Source organism: Microcaecilia unicolor, chromosome 6 (genome assembly GCF_901765095.1).
Source record: "Microcaecilia unicolor chromosome 6, aMicUni1.1, whole genome shotgun sequence".
NCBI classification, from domain to species: Eukaryota; Metazoa; Chordata; class Amphibia; order Gymnophiona; family Siphonopidae; genus Microcaecilia; species Microcaecilia unicolor.
In genome coordinates this window covers 344,975,592-345,001,555 of record NC_044036.1, presented here as the reverse complement: position 1 = coordinate 345,001,555, position 25,964 = coordinate 344,975,592, and the positions used below count along the sequence as shown (strand labels likewise).

General features: G+C 43.2%; 1 protein-coding gene across 1 annotated transcript in view; it reads left to right on the top strand.

Moving 5' to 3' along the window:
• Window positions 1–14,339, top strand: part of P4HB (prolyl 4-hydroxylase subunit beta) — a 33,883-nt gene extending 19,544 nt beyond the window's left edge. The window contains exons 5-11 of the mRNA XM_030205160.1: window positions 6,984–7,088; window positions 7,340–7,465; window positions 7,652–7,852; window positions 11,548–11,668; window positions 11,975–12,153; window positions 12,924–13,010; window positions 13,292–14,339. Of these exons, the coding sequence (XP_030061020.1) occupies window positions 6,984–7,088; window positions 7,340–7,465; window positions 7,652–7,852; window positions 11,548–11,668; window positions 11,975–12,153; window positions 12,924–13,010; window positions 13,292–13,378 (906 nt within the window). The 3' untranslated portion in view covers window positions 13,379–14,339. The remainder of the gene's footprint in view (window positions 1–6,983; window positions 7,089–7,339; window positions 7,466–7,651; window positions 7,853–11,547; window positions 11,669–11,974; window positions 12,154–12,923; window positions 13,011–13,291) is intronic.
• Window positions 14,340–25,964: the final 11,625 nt, after the last annotated feature.

The window sequence follows — 25,964 nt, the reverse complement described above, 5'->3', positions numbered from 1 at the left end:
TTTAAAAAGGAGATAGAACAGCTTTTAAACTAGAAACTGGGGGAAGGCCAACAGTCGTCCAAAAGCGCATGGTTCGGAATAAGGTATCTTTCAAAGATATTACCAAAACAGGAAAGATAGTATCCTGATAGTGAGGTTGCAAAAGAGACCATAGTAGATCAGGTGTCCTTAAATAAAAATCAAAAGATTGCAAATTAATACTGTGAAATACTGAGTATGATGTAAATAGGAACAACAAACAGTTTGAAATGTCTATATGCGAATGCCAGAAGCCTAAGAAATAAGATGGGAGAGTTAGAATATATTGCACTAAATGAAAAATTAGATATAATAGGCATCTCTGAGACCTGGTGGAAGGAGGATAACCAGTGGGACACTGTCATACTTGGGGTACAAATTATATCATACTGATAGGGTGGAGAGTTAGCATTGTATGTTAGAGGGCATTGACTCAAATTGAAAATTCAGCAGGAAACAAAACACATCTGGGAATCCCTATGGATTGAAATTCCACGTGTAAAGGGGAAAAGGGTAGTGATATGAGTGTACTACCATCCACCTGGACAGGATGAACAGACAGATGTAGAAATGTTATCAGAAATTAGGGAGGCTAACAAACTGGGGAACACAATAATAATGGGTGATTTCAATTACCCCGATATTGACTGGGTAAATGTAACATCAGGGATGCTAGGGAGATAAAATTCCTTGACGAAATCAAGGACTGCTTTATGGAGCAGCTGGTACAGGAGCCGACAAGAAGAGGAAAAATTCTATACCTAGCCCTTAGTGGAGCGCATGATCTTGTATGGGAGGTAATGGTGATGGGGACGCTTGATAACGGTGTTCATAATATGATCAGGTTTGATACTAGCTTTGGAGTAAGAATGCACAGGCAATCCAATACGTTAGCGTTTAACTTTCATAAAGGAGACTATGATAAAATGAGAAGTGGGGGAAAAAAACTGAGGAGCAGCTGCGAGGGTCAAAATTTTACATCAGGCATGGATGCTGCTCAAAAATTTATTTTTGTTACATTTGTACCCCGCGCTTTCCCACTCATGGCAGGCTCTATGCAGCAGGCAATGGAGGGTTAAGTGACTTGCCCAGAGTCACAAGGAGCTGCCTGTGCTGGGAATCGAACTCAGTTCCCCAGGACCAAAGTCCACCACCCTAACCACTAGGCCACTCCTTTTCACCATCCTGGAAGCCCAGGCAAACTATTCCATGGATTAAAAAAGGAGGGAGGAAAAACCAAACGACAGCCAGCATGGTTAAAAAGTGAGGTAAAAAGCTATTGGAGCTAAAAGAAACTCCTTCAGAAAATGGAAGAAGAAACTGACTGAAAATAATAGGAAACATGAGGAATGTCAAGTCAAATGCAAAGTACTGATAAGGAAAGCAAAGAGGGACTTAAAAAAAAAAATTGCGTTACAGGTAAATACACACAATTTTTTTTTAGGTATATTAAAAGCAAGAAGCTGGCAACAGAACGGTTGGACCACTAAATGACCTGAGTGGTAAAAGGGGCAATCAGGGAAGACAAAGCCATAGCGGAAAAATTAAATGAGTTCTTTGCTTCAGTCTTCAAGGAAGATTTGGGAGAGAGATTGGTGCCAGAAATGGTGCTCAAAGCTGACGAGTCGGAGAAATTGAATGAAATCTCTATAAACCTGGAGGATGTAATGGGGCAATTTGACAGATTGAAGAGTAGCAAATCTTCTGGACCGGATGGTATTCATCCCAGAGTATTGATAGAATTGAAAAATGAACTTGTGGAACTATTAGTAATATGTAATTTATCCTTAAAATTGAGCTTGGTACCGGAAGATTGGAGGGTGGTCAATGTAATACCAATTTTTTAAAAAGGTTTCAAAGGAGATCTGGGAAATTATAGACCGGTGACCTTGACGTCTGTGCTGGGCAAAATGGTAGAGACTATTATAAAGAACAAAATTACAGAGCATATTCAAAAGCATGGATTGAGACAAATCCAACATGCATTTAGTGAAGGAAATCTTGACTCACCAATCTATTAAATTTCTTTGAAGGAGTGAACAAACGTGGGTGAAGGTGAGCTGGTTGATATTGTGTATTGGTTTTCAAAAGGCGTTTGACATGACAAAGTACCTCATGAAAGGCTCCAGAAGAAATTAGAGAGTCATGGGATAGGAGGTAATGTTCTATTGTGGATTAAAAAACTGGTTAAAAGATAGAACACAGTGGAGGAATAGCCTAGTGGTTAGGGTTAAATTGTCATTCTCAATGGAGAAGGCTAGATAGTGGGATTCCCCAGGGGTCTGTGCGGGGACCACTTCTTTTTAACATATTTATAAATGACCTAGAGATGGGAGTAACTAGTGAGGTAATTAAATTTGCTGACGAAACTTATTCAAAGTTGTTAAATGGCAAGAGGATTGTGAAAAATTACAAGAGGACCTTACGAGATTGGGAGACTGGGCGTCTAAATGGCAGATGTTTAATGTGAGCAAGTGCAAAGTGATGCATGTGGGAGAGAGGAACCCGAATTATAGCTACGTAATGCAAGGTTCCACATTAGGAATCGCCAACCAAGAAAAGGGATCTAGGCGGCGGCGTTGATACGTTGAAACCCTCTGCTCAGTGTGTTGCTGCGGCTAAGAAAGCAAATAGAATGTTAAGTATTAGGAAAGGAATGGAAAACAAAAATGAGCCTTTGTATCAGTCCATAGTGCGACCGCACCTCAAATATGTGTTCAATTCTGGTTGCCACATCTCAAAAAAAACATATAGTGGAATTAGAAAAGGTGCAGAGAAGGGCGATGAAAGTGATAAAGGGGATGGGACGACTTCCCTATGAGGAAAGGCTAAAGCGGCTAGGGCTCTTCAGCTTGGAGAAAGCACGGCTGAGGGGAGATATGATAGAGGTCTATAAAATGAGTAGCGCTAGGGGGCACGCGAAGAAGGTACAAAATATTGCGTTTAAAACAAATCTGAGAAAATATTTCTTCACTCAACGTGTAATTAAACTCTGGAATTTGTTGCCAGAGAATGTGATAAAGGCGGTTAGCTTAGGGGGTTTAAAAAAGGTTTGGACAGCTTCCTAAAGGAAAAGTCCATAGACCGTTTATTAAAATGACTTGGGGGTATTGGAGGAATCCGATTCATTAATTGGCAGCCTGGGAGGCTAGGGATGCAAGAGAGTCCCCCAAGGGGCGAAAGTTCTTTCTGGCGATCTGGAATCCATATCTCCAGATTTTAAGCCCCCAGGGGGCGCAGTCTTCTGCTTAACTTGATCATATCTCATATAGTGTTATGTCATTCTCGCTCAGGGAATGTTCAGCGTTGAGATCCGATAGCTTGTGGAGGGGGATGGGCTAGTAATAGGGAGAGGGTGGGGTTCTGAGTATGGGGGGGTGTTTGGTTTATGATTGAGATTATGTTGAAATGTAGCTGTCTGGGTAAAATACTTGTTTTGCTTAAGATGTCAGTAGTAAATAGGGTGAAATATGATAATGGGGGGGAGGGAGAAAATGGGTAACACTTTGATAGAATGGATGCTTATTTTTCACTGAGTATAGTTTGTAATTTACATTGTTTACTCAACCTTCTGGTTGTTTGATATGTTGAAACATAAAATGACTTGGGGGAAAAGCCACTGCTTATTTCTGGAATAAGCAGCATAAAATGTATTGAACTTTTTTGGGATCTTGCCAGGTATTTGTGACCTGGATTGGCCACTGTTGGAAACAGGATGTTGGGCTTGATGGACCTTTGGTCTGTTCCAGTGTGGCAATACTTACGACTAGTACCTTGCAAAGCATAGATGCTCCCAGACGCTCCTGAGAGCACCGTAGTGCCCCAATGGGTTGGATTCCCCCTCCCCCGAACAGTAAGGTGTTGGGCTCTTTGTCTTGCACAGGTGTGGGGGTAAAACAGAGAATCAAGCTGTGTTGGGACAGCGACAGATGCTTTAGGAGGAGGAGGTGGTACATAGTGAGGAGCTCTCGATGGTCCTTTCTCATTGAGAGAGGTTGGCACAGCTAATCTCAAGTATCACTGTGGAGCACCCTTCCACTAGTTCAGCCTGAGATCCTCTTGCTAGGTATCAAAACTTTTTCCAAGGTCCTTTCCTATTGATGAAGTTGGATATTTCTAAAGAGTAGGAGATGGCCAACAGTGTTTTTTTGGGGGGGTAGGACACTCCATGACTAAGCTCTACCCTAATCAAGAGAAGGATAGAAGTTTCTGATCCCGTTTCTGCAGTTACTAAAAAGACCATCTTGGTGGAGGGTGGCGCAGCTTTGAAGGAGTGATTGCGTATAGTTGTCAAGTTGTGAACTTTGGTCTGACCCGAGTATGGCTATTCCTATGATCAGCCCAGTATCCTGTTTCCAGTAGTGGCCAATTCAGGTCACAAGTACCTGGCAGAAACCCAGATAGTAACAGCATTACATTCTACCAATCCCAGGGCAAGCAGTGGCTTCTCAATCTCAAGATGAGACTTTTCCTCCAGGAACTTGTCCAAACCTTGAGGGGAGGAAGTGGTCACCGGGTAGCATGGCTGCCTAAGCGCCGACCTCCCACTCACTCGCAGCATTTTTCTTGCACTCCCCCAGCACACAGCAATGTACTTGTGCCTGCCCCTATAAGCGGAAATATACCTAACGCGGGCAATCTGGTGAGGTGATGCAGACTCGGGCAGAGGCAGTAGATTATCCCAATTTGCGTTCGCGGGTGGTGCGAGCAAGAAGCACATGGCGGTCCAGGAGCAGGAGGCCTTGCGTGAGCAGGAGATAATCAGAGACCTGTCATCTGGAGGTCCCAAAGGAGTTTTCCCTGAGCTACGATCTTGGCTACAGGAGATCCGGTCGGACCTTAAGGCAGTCCGCTCTGACTTGGCTGCTGTGGGGGCTGACCTGCGAGGTGAGATTAGAGATCTGGGACATTGAGTGGAGGAGGTCGAGGGCCAGATTGAAGATCATGCAGAGGCAATGGGGTCTAAGGATCGGCAGATAACTGATATTGGACAGCAGCAAATGGCTGATAAACTATAAGATCTAGAGAACCGGAGCTGATGCAACAATTTGCGGTTCCATGGTCTTCCGGCGACCCCAACATATCAAGACTGAGGTGGTGGTCCAACAAGTGGTTAGCTCATTGCTGTGTGCAACTGGGTTGCCCGTTGCTCCGGACAGTGTAATATTGGAGAGATCTCATAGAGCCCTGGGGCCGGCACAGAATAACCTTTCTAAAGATATTGCTTGTTTTCAAGATTTCAAGCTGAAAGAATGAGTTCTAAAGGCAGCACGACAGGCTAATGATTTCAAATGGGACTCCTACTCCATGGAGACTTAGCATCAGCCACCTTGAAGCGCCGGGCTGACCTGAAGCCAGTCACTGCCAGGATTTTTGAGATGGGTATCCGGTACAGATAGAAATACCCATTTGCACTGGTTTTCTGCAAAGATGGACACATGCACCAGGTTAAGTCTGTTTCAGAAGCTCAAGGGGGACTTGACAATGACACCATCAAGTCATGTCTCAGCCTGCCTCCACCTTGAGATCCCATCCTAAATGGCAGTGGGTGGGGCACAAATGTCTGCAGCGCCAGCAATCGGCTGGCCACCTCACATGAGGGTTGAGCTGGACTACATATCAAGGTTATTTTCCATGCTGACTGCTGGGCCCCCTTTGGGGTAGTTGTTCATGTATGAACGGAGTTGTTTTGATATTGGGGCTGGTGGTTGGACCTGACTGACAACTTGGGATTGTTGGTTTTATGGTGCTGGGGGATATATTGATTCATAATCTTGCAGTTTGTTGCTATGTGAGGGTTTGATATAGTTTTTTTTTTTTTATGAAAGTGGGATGTATAATCGGTTGCGGGTGTGAGGGTTGCGTTCCTTCCCTTGGGCACCTTTTCTGATATGGACGGGGGTGTCATGGATATGTGGGGGTTGGATGGGGAGGGGAGGGTAAGAGACTTTGGGGATTGGGCGGAATGGATGCGAGGAATAGCTTAAGGGGATTGGTGGATATGTGTGGTGATAAGAGTCCTGAGGAGAGAATGGGGGGGGGGGGGGGGGGGCAACCATTTACTTTATACTTTATAGAATTTAAGCCAGCTGGCCCCCGGAATCGCACTATGGATCTCATCAAGGGTTATAGGTTGAGACAGCAGCTCCTGAGCTCCCTCAGATATCTTGTGCAAAGCTATCTTGAGTTCCTTTTTCAGCCATCCTCAATCTAGGCCTGCAGATGTTTTTCCCTGAACTTGTCTTACTTTTCTTTACAGTGGATTGTAACTTCTGACCCTTCACCCTAGTGCCCAATGTTTCATGCTTTTTCTATCATTGCATTGTGAAAAATTTTAATGTACTTGTCAAATAGTACTGATTTTAGTAAATTTTGTTTCTAGGTCTCAGCCTAGTCCCTTATCCTCAAGTAAATGGGATTAAAATCTTGTTTGGTTCGGTTTCAGGGTTGACTGCTTTTAGAACATATACATCAAATCAGTTTACAGTAATAAGTGTATAAAAAGCTCTGGTTTCAGTTTGAAAATTAGGAGGAAAAGAATAATTCTTATATAACCTTAAGCGAGTTTTTTCTGCTGCGCTGTTTGACTAGCAAACAGGATGTCTAGGTTTATAAGAAACAAAGCATAATACAAATTAATGAAACAAAACTAAAAAAAAAAAATCCTTGGTATTTGCACTAGCAGATGTTGAACAAGCAGAGATACAAGGCTGTCTTGAGATTGACTTTGAAGACCAAGTTGTTTTGGGTGTAGCCAGAATTCAGTATTTAGGGATTGGGTTGAACAAGTTTTCACATCTGTTTTTCATTCATATCAGCTCCTACATTGGAGGACATAAATTTTGTATTTGGAGTGTTTTCTAGGAGAGGGTCGGCAGCTGGAAGCGTGAATTCCTGATTTCTTTTCCAAGAAAAAGCAATAAAGTCCAGGTTTTTGATGCTCTTTTTCTCCATTTTTCTTTCAGTTTGATGAAGGACGTAACATCTTTGATGGAGAAGCCACCAAGGAGAATGTGCTGAACTTTATAAAGTCAAATCAACTTCCCCTGGTTATTGAGTTCACCGAACAGGTAAAAAAAAACCCCTACCTCATCCAGTGATGTCTGTGCTTCACTGTCCTTCAAGGTGGATCTCTTTCCTGAAAGTTTTTTTTTGTTGGGTGGGGTGTGGGGAAGGTGCAGAGGTGGTTAGGCTTCCAATGAAGACTTGACATAAAGGATAACTTTGCACATGCTAAAAACTACAGGTTTTTAGATAAACTTTTAATGGTCCTTTTTTTTTGTTTATCCTTCTTCCCTCCCCACCCCATTCTGCAAATCAGACTGCCCCTAAAATCTTTGGTGGGGAGATTAAGACACACATCCTACTGTTCCTACCCAAGAGTACTCCAGACTATCAGGATAAACTGGACAACTTCAAGAATGCAGCTGGAAGCTTCAAAGGAAAGGTGAGGATTTGTCTAGACTTGAGTGGCTGGCAAGGAACGTGGTAAAGCTAATAACAGCAGGTGGACCATGGTCCATTCCGTCTGCTGCTTTCTGGTGGTAGTACTGCATTCACCAGAATAAGATGTCTGAATGTAGGACCATGTGGGTCTCATTGCACTAATCGCACTGTCAACCTCTTTCCAAAGATACTCTTCATCTTCATAGACAGCGAGCACACGGATAACCAGCGTATCCTGGAGTTCTTTGGTCTGAAGAAAGAGGAATGCCCATCTGTTCGTCTGATCACATTAGAGGAGGAAATGACAAAGTTCAAGCCTGAGTCAGATGACCTAAGTGCTGACAAGCTAAAGGAGTTCTGCAACAATTTTCTGGAGGGCAAAGTCAAGGTAAGCCCCGTGTGATGCAGGTCAACGAAGTCGAATGGCTAGGAGTTAGGCTCGGCTCATTGTTGTGGTGTGTGGAATACATAATCTTTCACTGTTCATTCTCTCAGAGAGCTTCTGTTGGGTGGTGTTTCTTACCTAAGCTCTGCACTATCTCTTTTTACCAGAGAGAGATGACTCACTCACAAAAAAAAATAAGGAAAAAGGTGTATTTATTTTTAGTTTTAGCTATCAGAAATAAAGGAGGACAATTTAGCTATTAGAAATTAAAGCAAAGCAAGAAATATTTCTAAAAGCAAACAATCACTATACTAAGCTAATGCATCGTAGTCCTGCAAAAAGTAGAAAGAAGGAAAAAAAACAGACTAGAATTATCACCAACCGTGATAGTTTCCAGAGAAGTTCTCTTTGTGGCAGTGAGCAAACACTCTGCTTCACAGACAAAAAAACTTCCGTTACATAAGCAAATAAATACTTCAACAGTGCTAATTAGCTAGTTAAACAATTAAGTTTCATTGTTACATAAGTAATGCCATACTGGGAAAAGACCAAGGGTCCATCGAGCCCAGCATCCTGTCCATGACAGCGGCCAATCCAGGCCAAGGGCACCTGGCAAGCTTCCCAAACGTACAAACATTCTATACATGTTGTTCCTGGAATTTTGGAGTTTTCCAAGTCCATTTAGTAGCGGTTTATGGACTTGTCCTTTAGGAAACCGTCCAACCCCTTTTTAAACTCTGCTAAGCTAACCGCCTTCACCACATTTTCCGGCAATGAATTCCAAAGTTTACACGTTGGGTGAAGAAAAAGTTTCTCCGATTTTGTTTTAAATTTACTACACTGTAGTTTCATCGCATGCCCCCTAGTCCTAGTATTTTTGGAAAGCGTGAACAGACGCTTCACATCCACCTGTTCCACTCCACTCATTATTTTATATACCTCTATCATGTCTCCCCTCAGCCGTCTCTTCTCCAAGCTGAATAGCCCTAGCCTTCTTAGTCTTTCTTCATAGGGAAGTCGTCCCATCCCCGCTATCATTTTAGTCGCCCTTCGCTGCACCTTTTCCAATGGGTATTTTACACAACTTTTTTATATATCCTTTCATCTTAATCACACCACCTCATAATAGCTCCACCTTCATAACTGTTCCTTGCTTTTCTTCACCCTCTGGTAGTCACCTGGGCAGTGCAGTTAAGTTACAAAACAGGAAGAACAAGAAAAAGGAACTAGGTATCACAAGAGCTGAACAGACAGGGTGAGGCCTGAATGTCAGAACTCATAAAAAGTTCCATAACACTTCTTTCTGGAGTTCATAGCATCTGATTATAGGTTATTTCAGTGTGGTTCTTCACAATTGCTTGTTCTCATCCTTCTACTCTGAATGTCCTAGTTTTAATTTTATCTATTTAGCCATGTTCAAGGTGTAATCCAACTTAGCAAAAGCAATGGAATATTCCTTGAGTTAGGAGAATGCAATAAATAACCGTGATAAAGATCAAACCCATCAAGTACAGTATTAATCAGTACATAAGTACATTAGTGCCATACTGGGAAAGACCAAAGGTCCATCTAGCCCAGCATCCTGTCACCGACAGTGGCCAATCCAGGTCAAGGGCACCTGGCACGCTCCCCAAACGTAAAAACATTCCAGACAAGTTATACCTAAAAATGCGGAATTTTTCCAAGACCATTTAATAGCGGTCTATGGACTTGTCCTTTAGGAATCTATCTAACCCCTTTTTAAACTCCGTCAAGCTAACCGCCCGTACCACGTTCTCCGGCAACGAATTCCAGAGTCTAATTACACGTTGGGTGAAGAAAAATTTTCTCCGATTCGTTTTAAATTTACCACACTGTAGCTTCAACTCATGCCCTCTAGTCCTAGTATTTTTGGATAGCGTGAACAGTCGCTTCACATCCACCCGATCCATTCCACTCATTATTTTATACACTTCTATCATATCTCCCCTCAGCCGTCTCTTCTCCAAGCTGAAAAGCCCTAGCCTTCTCAGCCTCTCTTCATAGGAAAGTCGTCCCATCCCCACTACCATTTTCGTCGCCCTTCGCTGTACCTTTTCCAATTCTACTATATCTTTTTTGAGATACGGAGACCAGTACTGAACACAATACTCCAGGTGCGGTCGCACCATGGAGCGATACAACGGCATTATAACATCCGCACACCTGGACTCCATACCCTTCCTAATAACAGTCTTCTAGATATTGTTGGAACAGCCAGTTTTTACTAGTCTCCTGAACATCTTTATCTGTATCGGTGTTTAATATTGTCTGGAAGGGCACTCCAGTGCTATGGGGCTCTATAACTATAAGATCCTACAGAAGAATTCAGTTCAGTGAAACCAGGCTGGCAGAAGCTAACCCATAAATTATATTAAAACCGAGTCAAAGTTTAATTATTACTCTTGCATGCATGTGCAACCAATGCAGGTGTACAAGAAGTGCTGTTCCTAACTTTTACCACCTAAACTCAATTTAGCACTCGTATTTTGCAATACGTGTAAATAAATCTTTAGTCTTTGATTTGTTCAGACAAGGTTTTAATTATAACTGAAGAGGCCTAAAAATTTCTTAGCTAAAATCACTACTTAGAACATAATAGCCATACTGGGTCAGAACAAAGGTCCATCTGGCCCAGTATCCTGCTTCCAATAGTGCTAATCCAGGTGACCGCAGAATCCCAAGAAGTAGCAAGATTCCAAGCTACTGACCCCAGGAATAAGCAGTGGCTTTTACCAATGTCTACCTTAATAGCAGTTTATAGACTCTTCCTCCAGGAACTTGTCCAAATCTTCCTTTTTTTTTATTTTTAACCCAGCTACACTGCTTTTACCACAACTGCAGCTTAACTATAAAAATATTTTCTCCTATTTGTTTTAAAGATATTACTATGTAACTTCATGGAATGTCCCTTAGTCTTTGTAGCTTTACCCATTCTACTCCACTCAGGATTTCATGAACCTCTGTCACAGTGCTTCCCAGCCCAGTCCTTAGGGCGCACCCTGCCCGACTAATAGGGTGTGCTCCAAGGTCTGGATTCAGAAGCACTGTTCTTATATCTCTCCTCAGCTGTCTTTTCAAGCTGCAGAGTCCTAACCTCTTAAGCCTTTCTTCATGAGGAGTTAGTCCCTTAATTTGTTGCCCTTCTAATTCTGTGTTTTGTTTTTTGTGAGATGTGACAGAATTGCACACAGGACACAAGGTGAGGTCGCACCGTGAAGCAATACAGAGGCGCACTCATTTTCTGTTCCTTTCCTAATTCCTAACGTTTGCTTTTCTGGTTGCTACTGCATACTGAGCAGGAAGTGACTAAGTTTGAATCAAAGAATGACTTTCATTGGTGGATCTTTCAATAACACTCTGACAAAGATCTGTATACCCTTTCCAAACTTCTGAACTTAGCTAATACAGTAAATTGACCCCCAAATATAGTCCAGTTTAATATTCAACCTATGAAGGTCATGCTATAGGTAATTCTGCATCAGCACTGTCATCCAAGTGGGTAAGTGATGTTTGATGTTTAGTTAGCTTTAAAGTGTAATATTTTCTCCAGACTGTTGGCCTTTTGAAAGAGGGAGAAATGCAGCAGGTGACTGTCAGTGAAGATCATACAGTATGATTATTGTATTGACTCACTAAGGATGTCTCCTTAAATTTTTCTGCTCTCCATTGCTTCCCAGCCTCACCTGATGAGCCAGGATATCCCAGATGACTGGGACAAGAACCCTGTTAAAGTTCTGGTTGGAAAAAACTTTGAGGAAGTTGCTTTTGATGAGAACAAGAATGTCTTCATTGAGTTCTGTAAGTCCAACTTTGTTCTGGCTTTTGTAGAGCAGCCTTGTTGGGTTGCTTTTTGGACAACGTAGTTGCCCCAGTAGCCAGTAGATTTAAATAAGGGATTATCAAATGTGTTCTCCCTATAGATGAACTGAATAGACACTGGAATCTAAGGATTTCATGCAGCTCCTACTCTGAACTTGATTGTGTAGCTTTGAAGTCTGACCCCTATTTGATTTTTGCACAAGTTTCCATTCCCTTTGGCAGAAATACAGGACTCCATCTTTCTTTAGATTCAGGAGAGTCTTCAGCAGCTTATTTATTTTGCAGATGCTCCATGGTGTGGCCACTGCAAGCAGCTTGCTCCCATCTGGGATAAACTGGGAGAAAAATATAAGGACCATGAGAACATAATCATTGCCAAGATGGACTCAACTTCCAATGAAATTGAGGCTGTGAAGATCCACAGCTTTCCCACACTGAAATTTTTCCCTGCTGGAACAGATAAGGTGTGTAATGTACCATCTGCTCACCCTGAGGTTAGGTGACTTATGTGCCACTGCAGGGTTAGGTCTTCCAGCTCTTAGGCAGTTTAATCTCCAGGCAGGATCCTTATACTGAAGGGTGGGAATGTGTTGTTAAAATATGCTGGTGCAGGAGGACAGGGGAGCAGCTTGCAGTTGTAGAACAGAGTGCAGAACATATGGATGTGAATGTTGAAGCCTCTTAACATTTTAAGAACTTCCTGTGTATGCTCCAGTATTTCAGATGATGCATTACAGTAAAGTCTAGTAGGATTTGATAAAGCTTTTATGTAACTTCTTAGGTGTGGCTGACTTTATTTGATCCTCATTGAACTTACAGGGTGTATGTGGAATAAAAGTACTGTATTAATACTAGTAATCCTAAAATAGCCTGGGAACAGTCATGTTATAAAGTTCCTTGGATTGTAACATGTAAAGTAGATGTTTTCAGGCCTTATCTGCTCACTGTGGAGCAAACGGATGCAGTAAATTGCAGGAACTGTCATACATGACCTGCTGTTCAAAGTTTACATGGCAGCTATTGATGGCTGCTCTTTATTTTTTTAAGCATTGCTTTGTATACAGGGTGTTTAAACCATCCAGAGCTATTTAAATATGGCTGGCTAGGAATGAGGAAGTAAATGACTTGAGGACTTGTTCTCTGCAGTTGTAGGATGCAGATAGGAACTGTTCTTGCACAGAACTAGTGTATGACTGACCAATAGTTTCATGGGATGCTGCTATTATCTTTCCAGGTGGTTGATTACAATGGTGAGCGAACACTGGAAGGATTTACCAAGTTCCTGGAAAGCGGTGGTCAAGATGTGGCTGCTGCAGATGATGTAAGTCCGAGCTTTATTTTCAAACCTGCCTGAGGGCTGTGGGAGTCTGGTTAGAATACCCACATGACCCTGCTTTTCATAGCACTACTGTAAGTAGGGTATGGTAGTGAGGACAGTGCATCTCATAACCAGTCTTTCTTATAATCCTAAGAAGATAGCTGCTGTAGGTGATGACAAAAGGGATTCAAGTCTCTGTTTGGTACCAGCAGCTGACTTGTTTGCTATAAGCTCTGGCTACTATGTCCAGTTACTCACGGAAAGCTCTTTTGTCCATTATACAGGACTTAGATGACTTGGAAGAAGCAGATGAGCCAGATCTGGAGGAGGAGGATGATGAAGATCAACACAGCCACAAAGATGAACTTTAACATAATCGCATTCCCAAAACCATAAGACACTACATGAGAGCAGTGATGAGGGCAATGAGGCTAAAAATCTACAAAGATCTGGAACAGGAAGAGAATGTTTATGAAAATCCAATCCAATGATTCGTCAAAACACAACACTTCTGTAATTTTTGTTTGCTTTTCATTTGGGGGTCCTCTGTTTTTAGATTAGCAGTCTGGATGGGATTTTTATTTCCCTTGTCATCTTTTCATGCACTTCTCTCTGATTTGGCTGCAGTTGTGCAGCATTTGTTGCCTTAGTAGTAATGACGTCTGGAAAATAGCTACTTAAAATTTTTTTCCCCTTTTCTGTTTACAGCCCTGGTTAGTGTGCACTGTAGGAGATTTAACCAGGGACTGACATCAAAAGGAGTCTTCTGATAGGCAGAAGCAGACACCCTTGCTTCACTTGGCCAGTATTTTTGTGGGAGAGTAAAGAGGGTTACTTTTTTGATGATTGAACTTTTTTTTGTAGCAGTCACCCCTCAAACTCCTGGCCAGCTTCTGGAAATGGTCTCAATTTGCTGTTGCTTCCATATTAACTTGGAGGCAAGCCCATCCTCATACCATTGCTGTTCTGTTACCCCTGCATTTCCAAAAGCAATGTTGGTGATGCTTCTTGGGGTGATCTCAGAGGGAAAGGGGTCATTTTTCCATTGGAGAGTAAGGTAACTGGTTATGTATCCTGTCCCTGGTGCGGACAGGGCTGCTCTCCTGTCACACCCGTTTGTCAGTATATTTATGCATGAATGTAGCTTTTCCAGTTCTATGAGGCAGGATTCAGCTCTGCCCAGTGCAGCAACCCAAGACACATGATCAGGTTTTCAGGGAAGTGGAGAAAGGTTGGAGCCGGATTGGGCTGTGTGGTTCTTTAAGCATTCCACCATGTTAAAGTTGGAATATTAATTTGTTGGCCAAATAATAAAGTTTAAATTTAATACTATTTTTGTATTTAATGTAGTTTATGCTACTGTATCCAGGGTGGAAGACGCTACATACAGCTGTATAAGGAAACAAATAAGCAGACTTATCAAGCAAGCATACTTCAGTTTGTGTAAGTGGTACGACTAAAACTAGGCCATGCTACACTCCACACAATGTCTAACAATACATAGCACACCTGCTCTCTACCTTGTGCTGTTCCAGGCCTCGGACAGTGTGTATACATTCTTGCTGTGGCATACCTTATTGCACTATGGAGATTCACGCACCTTGGCTCTTGGAACATCTTATTCAGAAAAAAATTTATTTTTAAACACCGAGTAACTTGGTCCAGGATTATTACCACATGGTACAACTGGGGAGATGTCACACTTCTGTTTCATGTCTGCAGTTCCTAGTCGCTTTTTGACTGTGTACTGAGGAACATTGTCACTTTATATCGTGAAAGTGATCAATGAGGTACCGTTTATAATCTTACGTTGACTGTGTGCAGACAAAGGGAATTTCGGTTTTCCATCGTAGAACACGGCTGTAGTGCACTTCCATTAATCAGTTTCCTCTGCTGTATCAACTGCTGCTTTTTACTGAGAGCCATATGGAGACTTAAGCCTATGAACTGGAGAGGCGGTTGTAAGATCTGGAAAAGCACATGGTGTTTAATGCTGCTGTCCAGTGACTCATACTGGCAGTAGTGTACCAGAAGCCCAGTAGGATCAACATTTGCAATAGCTGCATACACAGCTGGGGTTTTTTTTTTAAAATTTTACACCAGGTCCCATGAGTGTCAGTTTAGAGTTGCAAATAGGAATTACAGGTTTGTGTGAACGTATAACTCGTCTCTGCCTTCATTCTGACAGCCATCAGCTGCTTGTTTCTGTTTAGAAGAGTAGACCAGTGGGTTGCCTTTCTCAAGCTGACAGTGCTAAAATATCCTCATGGAAAATGGCTGCATTAGCTTTTAAAATTAGGTCCAAGGCCTCTTTGGGGTAAGCTCTGGTAGTCTGAAGGTGTTTTCACTGCTGGACAACTATTTACACGTGATGAGCTCAATGCATGGAAACAAATACATAGAAAATACAAAAGCGCAATAAAACAAACCAAAAGGTCCTACTACAAAACCAAATTAGGACCAGACTACAAAGATATGAAGAAACTATTCCAACTCGTAAATAAGTTACTAGACACCACCCCTATCACCACAACCAACACAGACATCCCACCTGCAGACAAACTTGCTAACTACTTTAACGAAAAAATAATAAAACTACACAGCACACTTCCTCATCACAATACCGACATCGAAAACTTCAACGATCTGGACCCATCCTCCGAAGGATACCCAGCTGACCGCATTTGGACAACATTTAATCTCCTTAACACCAAATCAGTTACACAAACGACTCACAGGTTCGCCCACTGCAAACTGGATACATGTCCCAGTCATCTACTCAAGTCTGCCCCAGACCGCTTCATAGCAGACCTTACATCCCATCTATACTCCATGTTACAACAAGGTCTCTTCCCTGAGGAACATGGCAACATCCTACTCACCCCAATACCAAAAGACACCAAGAAAAGCACAAAACAATATCACCAATTACCGCCCAGTTGCGTCTATCCCATTAGTAGTAAAAATGATGGAGATTCTTGACAGCTTACGGAATAACTGGACAAGTTCTCAATACTACATAATTCACAATCAGGATTCCGATCCCACCATAGTACTGAAACTGTCCTAGTCACCCTCCTGGCCAAATTCAAGCAGGAGATTGCCACCGGCAAAAGCATACTCCTCCCAGTTCGACATGTCGAGCACATTCGACATAGTAAACCACAACATACTACCAAGAATACTAGGCCACTTCGGGATTGAACGAAACGTACTTAACTGGATCAAAGGCTTTCTAACCTAAAATCAAAGTCAAACATATCACCACCACCGTGGAAAGCAGTCTGCAGAGTACCTCAAGGATCACCATTACCACCAATACTCTTCAACATGATGATGATTCCACTGGCACAGTCCTTATCCAACTGAGGCCTTAACCCATTCATTTACGCAGATGTTACAATATACATCCCCTTCAGACATGATCTGACAGAAATAACCAACAAAATCAATGATAGTCTGAACATCATGGGCTCCTGGGCAAACTCATTCCAACTGAAACTGAACACCGAAAAAACACATTGCTTCATCCTCTCATCTCCATATAACAAATACAAACCCACAACCATAAATACTCCAGGACATACCCTCCCTACCTCGGACAGTTTGAAAATACTCGGTGTCACAGTCGGATCGCAACCTTACTCTCGAGAGCCAAGTAAACTCTGTAACAAAAAGTGTTCTATTCAATGTGGAAGCTCAAATGATTTCTTCCCAAGAGCAACTTTTCGATACCTAATACAATCAATGGTCCTAAGCCATACAGATTATTGCAACGGAATTTACGCAGGCTGCAAAGAACAACTCATAAAGAAAACTCCAGACCGCCCAAAATACAGCAGCCAGGCTGATATTCAGCAAAACACGCTTCGAAAGTGCAAAACCCCTCCGAGAAAAGTTGCATTGGCTCCCAATAAAGAACGGATCATCTTCAAAATCTGCACCTTAGTCCACAAAATCATATACTGCGTAGTCCCAGAATACATGACAGACCTCATAGACTTACCAATAAGAAACAGTCAGATCATCAAGATCCTACCTAAACCTACACAACCCAAATTGCAAAGGACTGAAATACAAAACAACTTATGCATCCGGCTACTCCTACATAAGCGCACAACTATGGAGTGGGCTCCCAAAAGCTGTGAAAACAATCCACAACCACTTGAACTTGAGGAAATCACTAAACAAACCTCTTCAAAAAGGCCTACCCCAATGACCCCACATATAACCCTCTTCACCTACCAACACAGCATGACTATGATCGAACAGGACAACACACAATCTCCATTCCGACCCTCTACTACAGTCACTATACAACTTTGCCCAGTCGGTGGATAACAAATACAAACGCCTTTGACGGTACTATGTAAGCCACATTGAGCCTGCAAATTGGTGGGAAAATGTGAGGTATAAATGCGTTCTTTCAGTAAGTCCAAAGTAACTTGACCTGTACAAAACATTTTGTACCTATGTACCGTCAATCCATATAAATTCCTTCTTACAAAGCCCTAATGCATTGGTAGACCTATTAGGAAAGACTTTGTCATTCTTTTTTGCTGATCTGTATAAGACACAACCCTCATTCATATCAAATCAGAAACAAACAAGTGGTATGATCTAAATTACTATAAACTGTATCCTAGATATAAAAGGAATTTTTCTATGCCAAGGTTTGGCATCGGAGAAATTCCATATTTAACAATTTATCCACTGAACTTTCACTTTTGTAAATAAAAATAAAAAAAATTATTGAAAAACAACCAGATAGTGACACTTTCACTAGGTTGTCCTGAATTCTCTTCATAAAGGGAAAAGGGCTGATGCATCTCATGTGAAACCATGGACACTTAAGTCCGTTTTTTTTTTTTTTTTTTTTAAATTCTTGGCCGGTTGTTGTATCAACTGATTCCAAAACAGAGAAACTCCCAGTCTAATCCTACCACTGGTTTCCACCTCCCCCCCTCACAATATTCTAACAATTTAGACTATTTCTCCCCTTCCTTATACTTTTGGTTCCTAATATTCAAGTTGTCCAATCAATTCCAGACAGTCCTTCCAAACCTACAAGGTTGGGACTTCTTCTTCTAGGTTCCCCCAGTGAGCAGCAAGAGCAATGGTGTCCCATTTCCTTAATCTTTTCCTTGCTTTATCCTTCACGGTAACAAGCCCAGGAGATAGAGGTTTTGGTTCCATCTGTATTATGGTTTGCCAGTATTTGATTATCTGGATTTTCTGGGCTGTGACAAAGTAACTGCATATTCCTTGTCACTTGCAGCAGATGAATCCAGGAGCTAGTGGGTTAAGTCCGCCTACCAGCAGGTGGAGATAGAGATAAAACAAACTAAAGGCAGTGATGCCAGACGGCCAGCTCCTTCCTCAGTTAGTATGTCGCTATCTCAGCAGGTGGTGGACGGCTTTTTCTCCAGCTCCTGGGCCCAAGGCCTCTGAGGGTGCTCCTGGGCCGGTGGCCAGTTTGAGCCGGGGGGGTGGCGGACTGGTGGTGTCCCCTTTGGCAGCGTACGCAGTTGCTGGGTCCCTGCTGCACCTCAAATTCCCTCTGAACAGGCTTTTGCTGTTCTTTCCCTGTTTGTTTCTACCTCCTCACTAAAAAAAAAAAAAAAAAAACCATAGAATTTATTTAAAAGAGAAACAGAGAAGCACAGGGAAGTGTGTTTTTGGTGAGAGCAGGTTTGTGTTACTGCTGTCTGAGTCCTGTTTTCTGTTGCCTGCTTCTCTGAGCCTGCCTCAAAGTGGAGTCTGAGAGGTTTTTTGGGGTTTTTTTTTTTCAACTCAGCTGTCAGTTCCCACGCTTTTTCGGTCCGGGGTAAGTCCTGCTGGGTTCCTGTTCGGGGGCGGGCGATGGCAGTGGAGACGGTAAAACGCTGTTCCCGATGCAGGAAATGGCGTTCGGCAGTGGGCCTTTGCAGCGCGGGGTGCACTGATTTGGTGGGACTCGACGGACCGGTGCCCTCCTCCCCCCCCCCCCCCCCCCCCCCCCAGAGCGAGCTTTCCTGCCTGCAGCCTGGCGATTCTCGCACTATTTTGCGATCAGTCGCGGAGCTGGATCCGGTAGCAGTTTTGGGCAAAGCTGCTCCGCTGGGGGGAGGGCATCAGGCACTGTGGGCGGTGGTGCAGGTGCCATGGCTGTGACCTCCGTTACGGGGAGGGGTTTTTGCCAGAGTTTATTTTGCTACTGCATCAGACGTTTTTGTTGAAAAGGGCCTTGCCCCCCGCCCCCCCCCCCCCCCCCCCCCCCCCCACGGGGCTGCGACAGCTTTGGCCTTTGATTCTCTCAGGGGGTCTGGGGGTAACCAAGAGATTTTGGGTTTTCCCCCAGAGGATTTCTCCTCCCTTAAAAAGCCTAGGTTCTCTTTAGGGTCTGAGGAGGGGTCCTACATACGTTCGCCTGCAGCTTCCTCTGTGGTGGCTCTCTCGGAGCAGACGGGGGTTGAGGACGATGTCCTCACTGACCAACCGGAGGACCCTTCCGCCGTGAGGATTTTCCATAAGGAGGAGTTGTCCTCCTTTATCTCTCAGGCGCTGGAAGCCCAGAATATAGAGGACCCTGAGGTTGTGGCTTCTCAGGCGGTCCACCCCAAGATGGGCTAGTACCAGACTACCTTTTAAGGCCTTTCCGGTACATGAAGCTATTGAAGAGTTGATTTTGGCCCAGTGAGCAGATCCGGATGGGGGGCAGAAAGTAGCCAGGGCTATGGCCAGGCTGTATCCAGTTTCAGCGGACCGTTTAGAGCAGTTTGCTCTACCTAGGGTGGATGCCCTGGTGACAGCGGTCACTAAGAAGACTACTCTTCCAGTGGAAGGTGGCGTAGCACTTAAGGATATGCAAGAAAGACGGCTAGAGGCCTCTTTAAAACGTGCCTTTTGAGGTGGCCGCTTTCACACTTCAAGCTTCTGTTTGTAGTTCTTATGCAGTTAGAGCTTGTCTCAGTTGGCTACATTCTGTCATGGATTCAATTTCGGAGTCTGATATGCCGGGAACTCCTCAGATGTCGCTGATGGATATTGGGCTGGCGTACTAGGTGGCTGCCTTGTATGATTTGGTCAGTGCTTTGGCCAAACTCATGGCCTTGACAATTTCCTCTCGGTGTCTTCTGTGGCTCCATCATTGGGCCGCAGATATGGCTTCTAAGTAACGGCTCATTAAATTGCCTTTCCGAGGGAAATTGCTTTTTGGGGAAGACCTAGAAAAGATTTAGATTTGGGGGATTCCAAATCTGAGCATCTTCCGGAGGATAGACCCAAGTCTACTTCTAGGCAGGGAGCCTCAAGGTCACGTTTCAGAGAGACTCAATGGTATCTGCCGGGGTGGTCCAACACAGCCTTTGAGCGTCCTCGTTTTGGACAGCATTCTTCCTTTCGCAATGAGAAGTGTCCGGCTGGACCCCCCTCTCATCAGGGGGGCTCCTTCTCTGGCCTCCCAATGATGGGGCGCAGGTCCACTCGGGAGGAGAGCAGATCGGTGGCCAGCTTTCTCTGTTCCAGAGTGGGCCAGAATTACTTCGGACCAGTGGGTCCTCGATGTGGTGCAAGAAGGTTACAAGCTAGAAGTCTTCTCTCCCATCACAGACTTTTTTTTTTTCTGGAGTCCCGCTGTGTTATCGCGGGCCAAGAGGACAGTGGTTCTGCAGTGTTTGAGAGACCTGCTAAGGATAGGGACTATCATGCCTGTTCCTCCTCTTGAAAGGCACACAGGTCGGTACTCCTTTGTGGTTCCAGGCAGGCAAGTTACTGCTTATTTTCTTTGGGTCATTTTTCCATTCTTTGAAAAATCTTTTGGCTATAATGGGCTTACCAATAACAGCATAAGCTGGTTGATTTATATAGTGTATTTGCATTTTCAGAAGGTATTTGACAAAGTACCTCATGAGCAACTCTAGGAAATTAAGGAGCCGTGGGATAAGCATTGTATTTTTGTGGATTGCAAACTGGCTAAAATCAGGAACAGTTGGTCTAACTAGTCAATTATTCTTATGGAAAAAGACTGGTAGTGAAGTGCCCTGCGGTCTGTACTGAGACATGTGCTAATGATAAAGCTTACTAATGAGTTTTTCAAAATCATTGTAATGGCTGACGTGTGTGAAGATTTGCAGAAGGATTTTGTGTAGGAAACTGGACATCTAAACGGCAAATGTAAACAAGTTCAAAATCTTGCATATAGGGGAAAATATCCGAACTGCAGGTACAAAATTTGGGGTTCTGAAGTAGGAGTCATCGCCTGAGAAAAAGATCTTGGAGTTATAGATAATTTGAACTTCAGCCCATTGTGTACCTACTGCCGGAAAGGTAAGTTAAATGTTGGGGCTTTTCAAAAGAATTGAATAGAATTGAAAATTTAATGTGCAGAGCTGTTAGTAGTATGTAATTTATCTTTTAATCAAGCCTGGCATCAGAAGATAGGGTCACCTGTCTATAATTTCCCAAACATCTGTGCTTGGCAAAACTGTAGAAACTATTTAAAAACAAAACAATTACAGAGCATATACCTAAGCATGGATTAATAAGGCAGTCAACATGGGTTTAGCATAGGGCAATTTTGTCCTCACCAATCTACTACATTTCTTTGAAGGGTTGAATAAACAAACGTGGATAAAGGGGAGCCGGTTGATATTGTGTATCTGGATTTTCAGAAGGCGTTTGACAAAATACCTCATGAAAGGTAACGGAGGAAATTGGAGAGTCATGGGATAGGAGGTAGTGTTCTATTGTGGATTAAAAACTGGTTAAAAGATAGAAACAGAGAGTAGGGTTAAATGGTCAGTATTCTCAGTGGAGAAGGGTAGATAGTGGGGTTCCCCAGGGGTCTGTGCTGAGACCGCTGCTTTTTAACATATTTATAAATGACCTAGAGATACAGTGGGGGAAATAAGTATTTGATCCCTTGCTGATTTTGTAAGTTTGCCCACTGACAAAGACATGAGCAGCCCATAATTGAAGGGTAGGTTATTGGTAACAGTGAGAGATAGCACATCACAAATTAAATCCGGAAAATCACATTGTGGAAAGTATATGAATTTATTTGCATTCTGCAGAGGGAAATAAGTATTTAATCCCTCTGGCAAACAAGACCTAATACTTGGTGGCAAAACCCTTGTTGGCAAGCACAGCGGTCAGACGTCTTCTGTAGTTGATGATGAGGTTTGCACACATGTCAGGAGGAATTTTGGTCCACTCCTCTTTGCAGATCATCTCTAAATCATTAAGAGTTCTGGGCTGTCGCTTGGCAACTCGCAGCTTCAGCTCCCTCCATAAGTTTTCAATGGGATTAAGGTCTGGTGACTGGCTAGGCCACTCCATGACCCTAATGTGCTTCTTCCTGAGCCACTCCTTTGTTGCCTTGGCTGTATGTTTTGGGTCATTGTCGTGCTGGAAGACCCAGCCACGACCCATTTTTAAGGCCCTGGCGGAGGGAAGGAGGTTGTCACTCAGAATTGTACGGTACATGGCCCCATCCATTCTCCCATTGATGCGGTGAAGTAGTCCTGTGCCCTTAGCAGAGAAACACCCCCAAAACATAACATTTCCACCTCCATGCTTGACAGTGGGGACGGTGTTCTTTGGGTCATAGGCAGCATTTCTCTTCCTCCAAACACGGCGAGTTGAGTTCATGCCAAAGAGCTCAATTTTTGTCTCATCTGACCACAGCACCTTCTCCCAATCACTCTCGGCATCATCCAGGTGTTCACTGGCAAACTTCAGACGGGCCGTCACATGTGCCTTCCGGAGCAGGGGGACCTTGCGGGCACTGCAGGATTGCAATCCGTTATGTCGTAATGTGTTACCAATGGTTTTCGTGGTGACAGTGGTCCCAGCTGCCTTGAGATCATTGACAAGTTCCCCCCTTGTAGTTGTAGGCTGATTTCTAACCTTCCTCATGATCAAGGATACCCCACGAGGTGAGATTTTGCGTGGAGCCCCAGATCTTTGTCGATTGACAGTCATTTTGTACTTCTTCCATTTTCTTACTATGGCACCAACAGTTGTCTCCTTCTCGCCCAGCGTCTTACTGATGGTTTTGTAGCCCATTCCAGCCTTGTGCAGGTGTATGATCTTGTCCCTGACATCCTTAGACAGCTCCTTGCTCTTGGCCATTTTGTAGAGGTTAGAGTCTGACTGATTCACTGAGTCTGTGGACAGGTGTCTTTCATACAGGTGACCATTGCCGACAGCTGTCTGTCATGCAGGTAACGAGTTGATTTGGAGCATCTACCTGGTCTGTAGGGGCCAGATCTCTTACTGGTTGGTGGGGGATCAAATACTTATTTCCCTCTGCAGAATGCAAATAAATTCATATACTTTCCACACTGTGATTTTCCGGATTTAATTTGTGATGTGCTATCTCTCACTGTTACCAATAACCTACCCTTCAATTATGGGCTGCTCATGTCTTTGTCAGTGGGCAAACTTACAAAATCAGCAAGGGATCAAATACTTATTTCCCCCACTGTAGGAGTAACTAGTGAGGTAATTAAATTTGCTGATGACACAATTATTCAAGGTTGTTAAATTGCAGGAGGACCTTACAAGACTGGTCCTCCAGATGGCAGGTGATGTTTAATGTGAGCAAATATAACGTGATGTATGTGGGGAAAGAGGAACCCAAACTATAGCTATCTGATGTAACGTTCTACATTAGGAGTCACTCCCCAGGAAAATAATCTAGGTGTCATTTGATATGTTGAAACCCTCCGCTCAGTGTTCAGCGGCGACTAAAAATAAATAGAATGTTAGGAATTATTAGGACAGGAATGGAAAACAAAACTGACAGTGATATAAATGCCATTGTATTGCTCCATGGTGTGACTGCACCTCACATACTGTTTGCAAGTCTGTTCATTATCTTAAAATTAGAAAAGGTACAGAGAAGGGTGATAAATTATAAAGGGATGGGATGACTTTCCTGTTATGAAAAGCTAAAGCACCCAGGGCTCTTCAACTTGGAGAAGGACGGCTGCGTGGAGATATGATAGAGGTCTATAAAATACTGATTGGAGTGGAACAGGTAGACTTGAATTGCTTGTTTACTCTTTCCAAAAATAACGAAGTAGGGGCCACACAATGTATAATGTATAATTTCTTCACTCAATGTATAATTAAACTCTACAGTTGATTGCCAGAAAATGTAGCGAAGGCAGTTAGCTTAGCAGGGTTTAAAAAAGGTTTGGCTAATTTCCCCCCCAAAAAAGACCGTAAGCCATTAGTAAGATGGACTTTGGAAAAGCCATTGCTCCCCCCCACCCAGGATAAGCAGCATAAAACCTGTTTTTACTGTTCTGGGTTCTTGCCAGGTTCTTGTGACCAGGATTGGCCACTATCGGAAACAGGATATTGGTCTATCCTAGTATGGCGATGCTTATGTTCTCAGTCCAAAGCTTCCTTTCAATTGAAACTGGCATGCATTTTGTTTATAATCTTTAATTATCTTAGTAGGTACAGAAATTCTCATTGAGCTGTTCCTGTCCAACTGAAGATTGTTTCTGCTGTTTTGCAGTCTGTCTCCACAAACAGCACTGATGCAAGCAAACACAGCGAAGATGATAATGAAGTAACACTGAGTCAATGATGGTGTTGAAACTGTAATACAAAACCACTGACTGTGTTGCTTTGTTGTCATCTTTGCTGTGTCTATACTGTCAAACTGAGCATTTAAATCTGGAATAAATGGGGTTTCAGGTTTATTTCAATCTGATATACTGCCAGTGGAAATACATCTAAGCAGTGGAGGAGTGGCCTGGTGGTTAGGGTGGTGGACTTTGGTCCTGGGGAACTGAGGAACTGAGTTAGATTCCCACTTCAGGCACAGGCAGCTCCTTGTGATTCTGGGCAAGTCACTTAACCCTCCATTGCCCCATGTAAGCCGCATTGAGCCTGCCATGAGTGGGAAAGCGCGGGACACAAATGTAAAAACAAAAGGTTTACAGTATTTAGAAACAAGAAGGCGAAGTGCACTGTATTGATGCAGATCCACGGCCTCTGATCTCAAATGGATGTCATGATCTCCAACTCACCGCTAGATCGCCAGACTGCTAAGGTAGGCCTGGGGGCAGCCTACAAGAAGGACAGGGCATGGTGGCAGCCTGGGAAGGAAGAAGAGGGTGAATGGGGGCTGTTACCTGGACTGATGGCTGGGGCAAGTTGGCTTCAGCTGAAACCTGGTAGAAGGTTTTGTCTGAAACCGAACAAACCAGTTTCAGTTGACCTTTGTCCTTGATCTAACATCCTGTGCATGGGCAGATGACAGATCCTTTCTGTTGTGGAATGTGACCGCCACCAAGCTATCACAGATTTTAATAGTTATTCATTAATAAAATGCTAAACCCTAAAAAAAAATCCAAGCCTCTTATATTGCTAAGTGTTCTGTTCAGCTACCTGATCTATCTATTCTCTGGACTTTTATTGCTTAGTCAATGTCTCCTGTGAATCTGTATTGTGGTGTACATCTGTCTTCTAACCCAGACCTCAAAAAAGACAGACAAAACAAACTTTCTCTCCCTTTCTGCTTAGCTCTGATAGCATAGGCTTTTCAAACTGTTTCTTGTCCTTGAAGGCAGATACCCAGGGTTCCATAATGTTTTTGCTGTGATTTTTAGTGGCAATTACGGTTAGGTCTTTTGAATGGAATGAAGATTGATACATCGTCGGCATATATGAAGGGGTTGAAACCTTGTTTGACTAGCAACCATGCTAGGGGGACCATCATTAGGTTGAATAGTATTGGTGAGAGTAGTGAGCCCTGGGGGACCCTGTGCTTCGCTTTCCATAGGAAGGAAATTGGAGAGTTTGACTTCACTTGGTAATATCTAGTGGTCAGAAATCCCTTAAACCATTCAAGCACCTTCCCACAAATTCAGATTTTATCAAGTATTCTATTTAGGATTATGTGATCAACCATGTTGAACTAGTAGGTGACTTTTTCAGACTGAGATCTCTTTACAT